Raw genomic sequence first — 12782 nt, forward strand, 5'->3', positions numbered from 1 at the left:
CCAAATCTGTCCATAACTTTTTGAGATATCGTGCTCACAGAAAAAAAGCCAAAGACAGGCAGACAGGGTGAAAACAGAACCTCCGTCCACCTTCGGTGACAGGTAACTACCCAAACTCCAATTTTAGGGGCAAGCGCATTAAGCCTCAAACCACACTCAATAATGGACACAATCACATACCTAACTGCTGCTGTTCCTCAAGCACCGTGCCACCCTTAGCCAGCTTGTTCTGCAGTATGGTATTAGCGATTGAAGTGTTCACCTGGGTCATTCTACTGTTCAGACCAAGCATCTCCGCAAAAGCGACAACAGATGCCACCACAGCCGGAGAGTCAAAGTTGGTCAATGCCAGCATGAATGCCTCCTTTCCAGCATGCTGCACACTATTATCAGAACAAGATCACAGCACAACATTTGTGACAGCAGAATGTTTACTTACAGCCAATCTTCAATCAGAAAGCATCACCTCCATGAGAACACCTTCAAATGCACTCTAATGCACTTCAATTCGCTTACCCACGACCATAAAAAAACGAACAAAAATAATTTCCAGAACTACTTCCTGCTCCTAACTTATCACAAGAAAATATAATGATTTACAGTATCAAGTCGACACTACTCAATCTGAAGATAATTAAATTATGGGTAAGTTCAGTACTACAACACTTAGCACATTATGAGTGACATCCTTGTCATTGCTACATTGACAGCTTATGTGTTCCCAGTCTATCAAGCACATGTGATTTGTCAAATCCTGTTTTCACCAATCCATTAAATACTGCCTATTTGTCTCAACTTCCACCCATGCTTATCCCCTTCCTCCAAAAGTCCCCAACCCACTAAGTGCAAAATTTTCCTTGTGGGCAATTCCACGGTTACTCACATTACATATATTTATATATATAGATGCATTAATGTAATCTATTGTAATGTGAGTAACCGTGGAATTGCCCATGTACATTGCAATCCTAGTACTGCACACCTATTCCCAAAACTGTCATATTCAAAGGACTGCCACCCAGCATTGTTCTCTTGCTCAAACCTCATTTTCAACCCATCACTGTCATCAAATTGATAATTTCACCTCAATTGCTCATTGCTTTACACAACATGTTCTTGGAGATGTGCGAGTCACTAAGTGGTCGATTTGGTAACAAACAAAAACCACCGCGGGCATATTTATTTGTCACGTTGTCATATTGCATGAACTTTACTTCAGCATTGAGATCAAATGAAGGAAAAATGTGAATCATAAGTCAAATTTTATGAATGTTTTTTTGCATGCAAGATCGAGGCTCGTGCGAGTGCTAAAATAAGAATGAGGTTGGTTCTTGGTCCCATGGCTCAGGTTTTGATTGTAGCAGGCACTGAATAGAATCAGGAGCTGGTCATACACTTGGAATATGTCTTTCAACACGGACAAATCTCACATACTCTATCTGTCTCTCCGAAAGGACCGTCTGGCAACCAGTTGAAGAGGTTAAGTCACTTAAACTTTTGGGCCTCACCATCAGCCATGATCTTTCTTGGGCAGACAATATTTCCAAAATGGCTTCCAAAGCCAGCCGCCAACTGCGCATCCTTCATCATGCAAGGTCACTCCTTGGCCAATCTGAACTGAACTTTTGACAACCTACAAGGGCATCTTCATAGCTTGGTGGAGTACTGCTCTCCCGTTTGGATTGGCACACCTGCCTCACACCTTGCCCTTCTTCATGCTGTGGAAAGTAAGGCCCCTAAAACCATTGAGATCTCCTGAAAATAAGGTGAGTATCTAGGCTAGTTACTGTTGCATTGCAGACAGGGTGGTGGCCTCGCTGTAGTCTACTACCTCCTTTTAGGTCTTGCACCCTCCATCCTTGCAAAATGCTGGATTCGCAAATGGTAGCTCCAGCAGGGGGCTGAAACCATCTGCAAACTAATGTGCGATGAAAAAGCTACCTTGGGTAAACTGAATATAGGACTATAGGTGTTTGGAAATAAACTTCGACTTACTTAACTATCGCTTTCACTATTATGGAAAGGTTTAGGTGTTCCAGCTTAGAGATATTTAATTTTGACTAAGTACTAAGACTTGTACATTTCAATTCCAATCAAAAATAAAAACAATTTAGGTATTCCACATGGTACTTCTGAATGTCAAATATTAAATAATAAATTATTGGTGCATCGGAGCAGATGATAGCAATCGGTGCATCCATTCATTCATCTCATCACAACAACGAGCCTCCTTCACAAGTAAGTCCATTAATATATCCATGTGTTACAAAGACAACCACTGACACAACCTTCACACAACTGTTTTTGTTTACTATCATTTGCACTGGACAACATATTTAACTTCACATATGTATAAGTCCATTAATATATCCATATGATACAAAGACAACCGATGACTCGACCTTCTCACAACTGTTTTTGTTTACTATCATTTGCATTTAACAACATATTCAAATTCACATCTATATGTATTAGTTGTTTTAGCACAGGTCTCTTATGCAGAATAAACTGTACAGCAACATAAAATCATGCCTGTTCACCCTGCTCAAAAAATAGGTGAGAAAACACATTTCTTAGCCAATCAGGTAAGACAAATATTCTGTTTACCTCACTTCGGTCATCAAATGATACAAAGAAATCAGGTAAGACAAATATTCTGTTTACCTCACTTCAGTCATCAAATGATACAAAGATTAATTTATTTATTTTTTTCCAAGACTAATTTGCATCATGTTTTTTAAGCGGGTTTTTATTATAAAAAATAATATAAAAAAGACAGATTTATGCCCGCGTTTAGCGGGCTCTCATTCGGCTAGTTTATTATAATGATCCACAAACATAAATGGATAAAGTTCCAACAGCAGAAAAGTTCCATTGAAAGACAGTGTGTCACAAAGGAAGTAAGTAGACAACAAAATTAGACCAACACCAAACCTCATAGGCATAATTAACAATGTCTTACAATTGCAGCATCTCAACTTACTTTCAACTTTTGTTCTGCTTTCGGCTCAGTCAAAGCAGACTTTTGTTAAAGTGTTCACTATGCTAGATAATGTCAAAGCATTTCAGTGGATGATGCATCAAACCCAACTTTAACTGCCAAAATCAAGACTCTCTGCTCACACCTTCACCCTTTCATTCCTCTTTTTCACCACCTCTGGAACAAACTCCCACATTCTCTTCAATCCCACTCCTCCCTCCGGGTCTTCAAAACAGCTGTTAACCACCATTTCACATCTTCCCCAATCCAAAACCTTGATATTTTCTACCCCCATCAATACACCCCAAATCCACCTTTTTCAAATTCCCCATATTGTCCATCTTGTTTATACCATGTACCCCCAACTCAGCCCTCTCCCTTCCACAGATTCTCCTATTCATTCATTCTCTTTCTCTCTCTCTTTCTTCTCTCTCTCTCTCTCTCTCTCTCTCTCTCTCTCTCTCTCTCTCTCTCTCTCTCTCTCTCTCTCGCCCCCTGCTGGCCGTCTGTTGTTGGGCGTGGCAAGATGGCGTGTGCTCGTGTTTGTGTGTTGTAGCTCCTGGCTCGTGTTGTTTTCGTCCTCTCCCCACCTCCCTTTTTACCTTTCCCTTTCCTTTGTTTTTTTCCTTTTGTACTTTTGTCGTGTCTGTTGACCTTTTTCCTCCCTTCCTGCTTCGTTACCACCTGTCCCTCTTTTTCCCCTCTTTCGAGACAGAGAGAGGGAGAGCCAGCACGGTGGGGTTTGTTTAAACACGTTTTTTCCTAACGTGGTTTAAACCGTGCTTTTGTTTTTAGTTATTTAATATATATTTTTTCCTATTCTTTTTTTTGGGATTATACAAATCTATTTGCTTTCACTTCGTTTCTCCTTTGACGATATGGCTAATAGGAGTAGCCAAAGGCCTGCCGATCGTGTTACCGATGAGGGTTTATCGCGTAAGCACGGGCTGTGCCTTGTCCCGCCGGAGGGAGTTGAAATGGATGACATTTTGCTCGCGATTGGGGATTTGATCAACGTAAGTAACATTCGTGCCGCGTCCCGTATGAATCACAAAATTGTGGTATTTGTTTCGCAAATAAGTCTGGCCGATATTGTTGTGCAGAATGGTTTGACCTTGGGAAACGATCTGTTTGTTCCTGTGTCGTCGATGGACACACCGGCAGTTAAAGTCATTTTGAGCAATGTTCCGCCTTTTCTAGGAAATGAGGAAATCCTGCACAAGCTAGGTGAGTTTGGCACTGTCGTCTCTCGAATCATTAGGGTTCCTCTACGTACGAGAAACGGCAGGTTGAAGCACGTACAATCGTTTAGACGTTTTTGTTTTGTTGTTTTAAAAGATGCAGCGAAGCAGTTGAGCACCTCCCACACCTTTAAAGTAGGCGAACATGATTATAGAATCTTCATGGCGACCGAGACCTTGATCTGCTATGGATGTGGAGCACACGGACACACTAAGCAGTATTGCCCAGACGCCAAGAAGACGTACGCTACAGCAGCTGGGTCGGCCCCCCCTGTGACTGATGCAGTGCCCCCCGTTCATGAGCCTGGTGGAGTACAGACGTCCACACCAGAAGACCAGGGTGTGGCAAAGTGGTGGCGGTGTTGCTGAGGTTAGTGCAGCAGAGGAGCACCCAGTCGATGTGGACAAGAGGCTGCAACCTAAAGATAATATGGTTTTTGAGGAGGTATTGATGAAAGGCGCCGAGGTGGAAGACAAAGGTAGCAAAGTGATACTCGTACAAACAAACAGTATCTCAGACTATCCTGATGATGCTCGGCAAGCTGGGCAGGGTGGTGACGAAACAGAGGAGAGTAGGACTTCACCCCTTGCTCTTGTTGAAGAAAATCAATGCACCAGTATTGGTTGTGATGATGGCACCATTGTCCCTTGTGACAACGAGCAGTCCCAGGGCCTGAGTGACAACGGTTGTTGCTCACATCCGGTTGAAACGACCAAGGATGATGGTCCAAGCAGACCTATAATAGGCAGCAGTGGTGGCACAGATGTGCCCCTGGTTATGCAACAAGAAGACTGCAGTGGTGATGACACAGAAGGTGTGCCAGCTCCTGACACACAACAAAGGAGTTTAAACGTTGATGTGGTTAGGGAGCTGGATGAGGAAGCTCAAAGCCTTGTGTCTGTGAATGATCATCAGGGAGAAGAACAGATGGAAGCAACAAAGGAAAACGTCATCAGTTTCCGAAACGAGACGTTTCGGCAACGCTATGTTGTGATCAAAGACCATTTTCCCGATGTGAAAACTTTCATCAGGGCTGCAAGACCCCTCCTGCAAAGAAATGACCCAATGGAAATCTCGGAGGCCCAATTTCAGCGTCTTCGGAAAGCGGTCACAAAGACGAATAAGGAATTGCAGGCGGAGGGTGAGTTACCTTTGTAAATGGCTTTGCGAGAGATATGTATCGCATCCCTGAATATCAATGGGGGTTGTACCCACTTACGAAAAATTCAGACAATTCAGGCGACGGAGAGGGTGAAAGCCGACATCATCCTGATACAGGAGACTCATGCTATGAACACCCTGGTTGCTGAATGGGGAAAACTTTATCGAGGGCAGTGGTGGCTGAGTGGTTTTACCACACCCAAAGCTGGTGTTGCCATCGCCTTGAGTGATAGAATCCCTGCTCGGAAGATTGTCTTTAAGGAAATTTATAAGGGACATCTGATAGCGGTGGATTTCTATTGCAACATGCAAAGGATTATCATTGTAAACGTATATGCACCGAGTGAGCCCATGGAAAGAAGAGTGTTCTTTTCCACTCTGCATGACTTTGTAAAAGGACTGGATACAACCGCTTTCATCTGTATTGCTGGTGATTTCAATTGCACTATCAATCCTTCCGTAGACAGGACCGGTCATGAACCCCATCCGGCTTCTACGAGGATTTTGGAGAACATCATCAAAAATCAGCATTTGAAAGATGTTTGGAGGTTGCAACACCCAACTTCACGGTGCTATACATGGTGCAGATGCCATGATGGGAGGATATCAATGGCAAGGCTAGACAGATTCTACATGAATAAGCCAATGCTAAATGTGATGGCCACAACCCAGATACTCCCAACTGGTTTCACAGACCATTACCTGGTTTCAATGGGTTTTAACTTGCCTCTGGCCTCAGGTGGTAGTGCGTATTGGTCACTTAATACCCACCTGCTGAATGATATGAGATTCAAAGAGGCTTTTCGAGCCGTGTGGGAAAGAATTCGGTCCTCAAAATTTGAGCATGCTAACCTTCGACTGTGGTGGGACCTCGCAAAGGGTCAGGTCAAATCGTTCTGTCAACAATATAGTCTTTATGCCACTAAATTGCAAAAATCTTTCGATTGATTCATTAAAGGCTGAAATTGCAGCCCTGGAGGAAAACATTAATACGGCTGGGAAAGACACTACAGGTGACCGGCTGCTATGGACTAAAAAGGCAATGTTGACTGAACTGGTACGGCAGCGAGCAATGGGCACCCTGGTACGCATGAGAATGAGTTATTTAACGTTGGATATGCCAAATAAGGCCTTGTTTGGTTTGGAGAACTCTGTCAAAAAATCACAACAGATTCACCGGCTACGTGCTGCTAATGGGTCAATAGTGACCTCCCAACAGGAGATTAAGTCTGTTTTGAAGGGTTTTTATACAAACTTGTACTCCACCCAGAGCATAAGTAATGAGACCTTGCAGGAGCTGACTACTGGGCTTCCAAGACTTGAGGAAGACCAGCAATGCACATTGAACATGTCAGTTTCGGCTGCTGAACTTGAAACTGCTATGTGGAGCTTGAAGGATGGTAAAGCCTCTGGGATTGATGGTTTGCCCGGAGAGTTCTATAAGACTTTTTGGAAACTTGTGGGACCTGACCTGCTTGTGGTATTTGATGAATGCCTTCATGTTGGAGAGCTTCCCCTGTCCTGCAGAAGAGCAGTCATTTGCCTGTTGCCAAAGGCTGGGGACACTCAACTAGTCGAGAACTGGCGGCCTGTCTCATTGCTGTGTGCGGATTACAAGCTTTTGTCGAAGGTTTTAGCAAACCGTTTGGGAACTGTGATCAGCTCTATTGTGCACCCTGACCAGACCTACTGTGTACCAGGAAGGTCAATTTATGACAATATTTTTCTGATAAGGGATATTATTTCTTGTAATAAGTACTTGCGTGCCAGTTTTGGGTTGTTGTTTCTTGACCAAACAAAGGCTTTTGATCGTGTTGATCATACATATTTGTTTTCTGTTCTGGAGCGGATGGGTTTTGGCGAAACTTTCATTTCCTATGTTAAGCTGTTATACACTAACACCTTCTGCATGATGAAAGTAAACAACAGTTTATGTCCCCCTTTTCCTTTCCGTCGGGGTATCCGTCAAGGTTGTCCCCTTTCTGGACTTCTGTATATAATTGCCCTTGAACCACTCTTAGCATCCATCAGGCAGTGAATAACTCAGGAGGTGGGAGCCGTTTTTGGTTCAAGATTTGTGGTCACAGCTTATGCTGATGATGTATGTGTTCTGATTAAGGGCCCAAGTAGTGTTGCTGCGGTGCAGCGTTGCTTTAAAGACTACTCTGCGGCCTCTTCCGCCGAAGTAAATTGGGGCAAGAGTGTAGCCTTATGGTGCGGTTCAGATAACCTTTCTCTAACACTGCCACCGTCACTCCCACATAATTTAGAGTGGAAAACAGATGGGGTCAAATATCTTGGTGTCTATCTCGGCAACCAGGAAGTAGAAATGAAGAACTGGGAAGGAATGATTGAACAAATTACACACCGGTTGAAACGATGGGAAGGACTGCTGCGATCTCTTTCTTATAAAGGCCGCACTCTTGTTATAAATAACTTGATAGCAGCAAGATTATGGCATAAACTAATTGCCTTGCAGCCACCCAAGGAGTTGATACCAGCCATCCAGCGGGTCTTGGTTAATTTCTTTTGGAATGGATACCACTGGCTTCGGCCGCAAATACTGTACCATCCTCGGAAGGAGGGTGGACATGGAATTGTGGATGTGTCCACCCGGCTTATGGCTTTTCGCCTACAGTCTGTGCAACGTCTGTTGTATGCTGAAGAGCTGCCCTGGCGCTCATTTGCGTTTTTCTTGTTGCAACAAGCGGGAGGCCTGTGTTATGATAGGCACTTGTTCCTGGTGAACCTTGACCGTGTCAGCTTAGTTTCAATCCCAACTTTTTATCAGGGTTTGCTGAGAGTTTGGAAAGGTTTTGGGGTTCATCGTTGCCTTGAGGCTTATAATTGCCGGATGTTTATCCAAGAGCCTATTTTCTATAACGGGTTTTTTCCATGCATTCCTCATAGTCCGACTTTGATTAGGAAATTTACTCAAGGAGGAATTGGCAAAGTTTGTGACCTGAGGGATACATCTGGGACAAAATGGATGTCTGCTGGCAGGGTGGCGGCCATTCTTGGTTTAAGATCCGTGCGTATTGTCAGCCAAATTATACGCATCGTCAAGAGGAAGTTTAAGGAGTTAAATATTGGCTGGGAAGGTATAAACAATGTCGAGGATTTTCGGCTGTCTTTCCCTGAAATTAAGGTGCTCCCAGCTCTCCAGTCGAATGGTGAATTTGTATCTCATTTTCATTTGGTAACAAAGGCGGGTATTCACAAGCTCCTTCGAGAAAACCAAGCATCACCCTTCTCCGGAGTGGCGCGAGTGGCCTTGTGGTCAGAAAGGTTAGGGCCAGGGTCTCCTGCCACGCCGCTGTGGCCTAATATGTACAAACTACCTATTTACGGGTTCCTCGCAGATATACATATATATATATATATATATATATATTTTTTTGTATACTGAATCGAGGCTCGTGAAAGAGCTAACATTTATTTCACAAACAAATCAACCAGACAAACAAAATATACAAAAAGAGGGAGCGGAAGACAAGATGGGGAGAGAAGGGGAAGCACACAACCACAACATTTGAGAGCAGGGAGAAGTGTGGGAGGGAGAGGGCTTGGGGGCAGGAGGCGTGGGAAGGGGAGGGGGTGGGGGGAGAGGTATAAAACACAAGGGGACCTAAATTAGCGGGGGTAGAAAAGATCAAGGTTTTGGATGGGGGAGGATAAGAGATGGTGGTGAACAGCTGTTTTAAAGACCTGGAGGGTGGAGTGGGATTGAAGAGAGTGAGGGAGTTTGTTCCAGAGGCGGGAGAAAAGAGGAATGAAGGAGTGAAGGTGAGCAGAAAGTCTTGATTTTGGCAGTTTAACCATAAGAGGGTTGCAGGCAGATCTTGTGCGACCTGTAGGAATATTTGGGGGACAGAGTCCAGAGAGAGCTGGGGGGGTAAGGCCAGAGAGGAGTCGGTAGAAGACGGAAAGACCACCAACCTGCCTGCGGTGAGTGAGTGAAAGGCCCTTGGAGTTAGCTTCATCGCGGGAGATTCCAATGATTCTGCACACTTTGGTTTCAACAGCGTGAAGACGAGCTAGGTGTGAGGCAGGAGCACCAGACCAGAGGGGAGACTAGCACATCAGTGGAGACTAGCACATTGGGCTCTCCCTACGAACACCTTTGTTCATCACCTTGACAGCTCAGTGCCAGTAGCATGCCCCTTCTGTGTACAGAAGGAGGATCTCTTTCATGCCTATGTGAAATGCGAAAGACTAATACCTCTTTTCTTGATTCTCACACACCTTTTTGATCAGTTGTCTTTTCCTTTTACTTCACATTCTTTTATTTTTGGTGTATCTTTCAGACCCTCCTGCAAGGACTCTGGTGTTCTCCTAAACTTCTTAGCTGCTGTAGCAAAATATTCAATATATAAATCAAGGAAAATTAAAATTGATAATGGGCATGGGTTTGATGTTGTTCCTATGTTTAAAGGGCTGGTGTCTGCAAGAATAAGGTTAGAGTTTGATTATTATGTGGTGAATGAAAATGTCAAACTCTTTGAGTGCAAATGGTGTATTAATGAAGCCTGATGTGTTGTAAATGAATCGAATTTGTACTTTTCTTTTTAACATTAAGAACTGTTGTTTTTTTCTATTTTTTTCTCTCCTGTAAAAATGTAACTTGACCTGGTGTGTTTTTTTGTGAAATAAATGGTGTTGCAAATTCAATTCTCTCTCTCTCTCTCTCTCTCTCACAGGTTTCATGTGTTAGCTCTTACACGAGCCTCGACTTAGGAAACAAAAAGTCACAGAATTGTTGCTGTTGTCTCCATCTATTGCATTCATCATGGGGTTATTATTGTTAGGCTTCCAGTGAGGTCCCGACTGGAAAGAAACCTATTGTTCTTGTAAAGATTATTCCCACTAAATTTGTGTACATGATTCCAAGAAAACCGTTATAGCTTGCTCTACCAAAGGTTTAACTCATTATAGATACCAATGTAACTCTGCGCATCAAAAACAATTTTTTTCCAATTTTGACTTACATTGGCTGCCATTGCCTATGACGTCATCAACGTTAAACATCTTCTTTAAAAATATTTGAAATTTTACAAATATGATCGCCTAGCAATGGGATACCATTTAGCAAAAACAAAACGTCATCCATCACGTGGTATGGCGGCCATTTATCTGGAAGCCTATCATCACTGCTTGCATTTCTAGTTGTTTTTGTTGTTTTGTTGGTCTATGGCCATCCCATCCTATCAAATGCCATTTCATTCCATCACCAATCATTGATGAATGAAGTAATGAATGATCGTTTTCAGGGCATTTTTCCCCGCTACAGCGGGGATTAGCCTTGCGGGCCCCATGACAATCATGGTTCCCTGTTTGAGGCAATGTTTTAATGGCCGGATGCCCTTCCTGACGCCAACCCTTAGTCGCCTCTTACGATGGATGCGCAGGGATACGGTGTACCTATTCTAAATCGGGGTGCACACAGGGATCATTCATCCCAGCAAGCTTGTACTCAATTTGCCGACCTCGGAAGGATGACAGGCTGAGTCAACCCCCCTGGTGTTAATTTAGCGATCGACTGGGATTGAAACCCAGGATCCTAGGATCCCAAGCCGGCACCCTGACCGCTAAGCCAACACCAGGCTTAGCGGTCAGGGACCAATCATTGATGGGCATATCCAAAAATTACAGAAGAAGGTTGCCAAACATACCTGGATGTCGAGATACCTCTGCATCGAATTCTCTCCCGAAGAAAGGCCACAAAAGCAAAAGAGGGCCGGCCATGCAGGAGATAAAAGGAAAAGCCAAGAAACTGGCATTCGGTTGGTCGATCTCTGAGAAAAGGCTGTGAGAAGTTGGGAAGCTCCTGTACAGAGTCTGACAGAATAATCAATTGGAGCAAGGATGAATAGGTATCAAAAACCAATTAAACAATATTAAAGAAAATAAACCAATTAAACAACAACAATAAACTGCTTTAGCAGCACAAACGCTCTGTAAAGAGTATGATATGTCATTAATATAATATCTATATAATTAATACGCAAAGGTGTCAAGGGGAGTCTATCATTATGGAGGTAAAGGCATTTTCCCCCCGACAGCCCCCACCCCTCACTAACCCCACGTTCGGACACAGGATGTCGTATCATGGTGCAAACCACTCTTCAATTTTCCCAACATTAAAAATGCTAAGCGTTTCTAGTTCCCAACCCATTATTATATTTTCATGTGACTAACTTTTCTGTGACCCAAAATGAATTTATATGGAATATTAAAAATAAGATTTTTATTCACCTATAAAATATTGGTGAGGGCCATTAAAAAATATTTTGTAATAATAAAATTCACTTTCAAGTTTTAATATATGTGTGTATATATATATATATATATACACATACATACATCTAATGGTTAAAACATGTACACATGACAGTGCTATACATATGTCTACATCTCATGATCATTGCATGGCCATTGGCAATTCAAGGGTGGACCATTATGATGTTTGTTTCTTCCCCTCCACTGCCAAACTCTGGAACTCTTTACCTTTCCATGTATTTCCAAACACTTACGACCTTCCTGTTTTCAAAAAGCAGAATTTTTTTTTTTACTTCCTCAAAAGGTCTTCGACGAGTCTCCCGTTCTTCACTTTTCTATCAATGCAGCTATTTTATTTAGGGCCTGGCCTCAATGAGGACTATATAGTCCATGACATCAGATAGCCTTCCACATTAAATATATACAGAAGGACCCCACTATTCAAGGGTTCCATATATTCGCGGTTGATAAATTGTGACCTGCTTCTCTATTCGCGGCCCTATGTCCTGTGTATTTGTGGGTCTTCGCGGGCACAATTTTTTTTTTTTCTCCATGAGCCGCGAGCATGACACTTATAAAACCCATCTTTCACCAGCTATGCACAAAGCAGCTGGACATGCACAAAAAACATCTTCTACAAGCAGCGAGCATGACCTGCTTCGACATTCACGGTGCTGTGCTTTGCGTTTTCACCGCTTTCGCGTGAAACCGTATCCCCCCCCATTCACACTGTGAATAGCTTCACCTGATATCCCCCCATTCACACTGTGAATAGCTTCACCTGATATCCCCCCATTCACACTGTGAATAGCTTCACCTGATATCCCCCCATTCACACTGTGAATAGCTTCACCTGACATACCGTCATTAACACTGTAAACAGGTTCACGTGATAAGCTGCCGCCGTTCACATGGTAAACAATGTTTCAAGGGATGCATCACACGATATTCCACCAGCTGCATAACACGTCATCCCTAAGAGTTACTGTACAGAATGAAAACACTCCACAGTATCGACTAGTGCAATTAGCTGTCTCCCTTTTCCCCATTGAAGCAATGGCACGGCATGCATTCACGGATTTTCATCGACATTTGTGGGATTTTCAGACATTCGATCATT

The 12782-nt window shown here is 43.2% G+C and overlaps 1 protein-coding gene across 4 annotated transcripts in view; it reads right to left on the reverse strand.

Annotated features, from left to right (window-relative positions):
- The window catches only part of SPG11 (SPG11 vesicle trafficking associated, spatacsin), a 251910-nt gene that overhangs the window by 101926 nt on the left and 137202 nt on the right, over positions 1–12782 (reverse strand). For all 4 annotated transcript variants that reach the window (XM_078772351.1, XM_078772350.1, XM_078772348.1 and 1 more), the window contains exons 21-22: positions 11056–11221; positions 181–383 (exon numbers count right to left, since the gene is read on the reverse strand). In XM_078772351.1, coding sequence (XP_078628477.1) covers positions 181–383; positions 11056–11221 — 369 coding nt within the window. The remainder of the gene's footprint in view (positions 1–180; positions 384–11055; positions 11222–12782) is intronic.

Source organism: Myxine glutinosa, chromosome 2, assembly GCF_964187855.1.
Source record: "Myxine glutinosa chromosome 2, kmMyxGlut1.1, whole genome shotgun sequence".
NCBI classification, from domain to species: Eukaryota; Metazoa; Chordata; class Myxini; order Myxiniformes; family Myxinidae; genus Myxine; species Myxine glutinosa.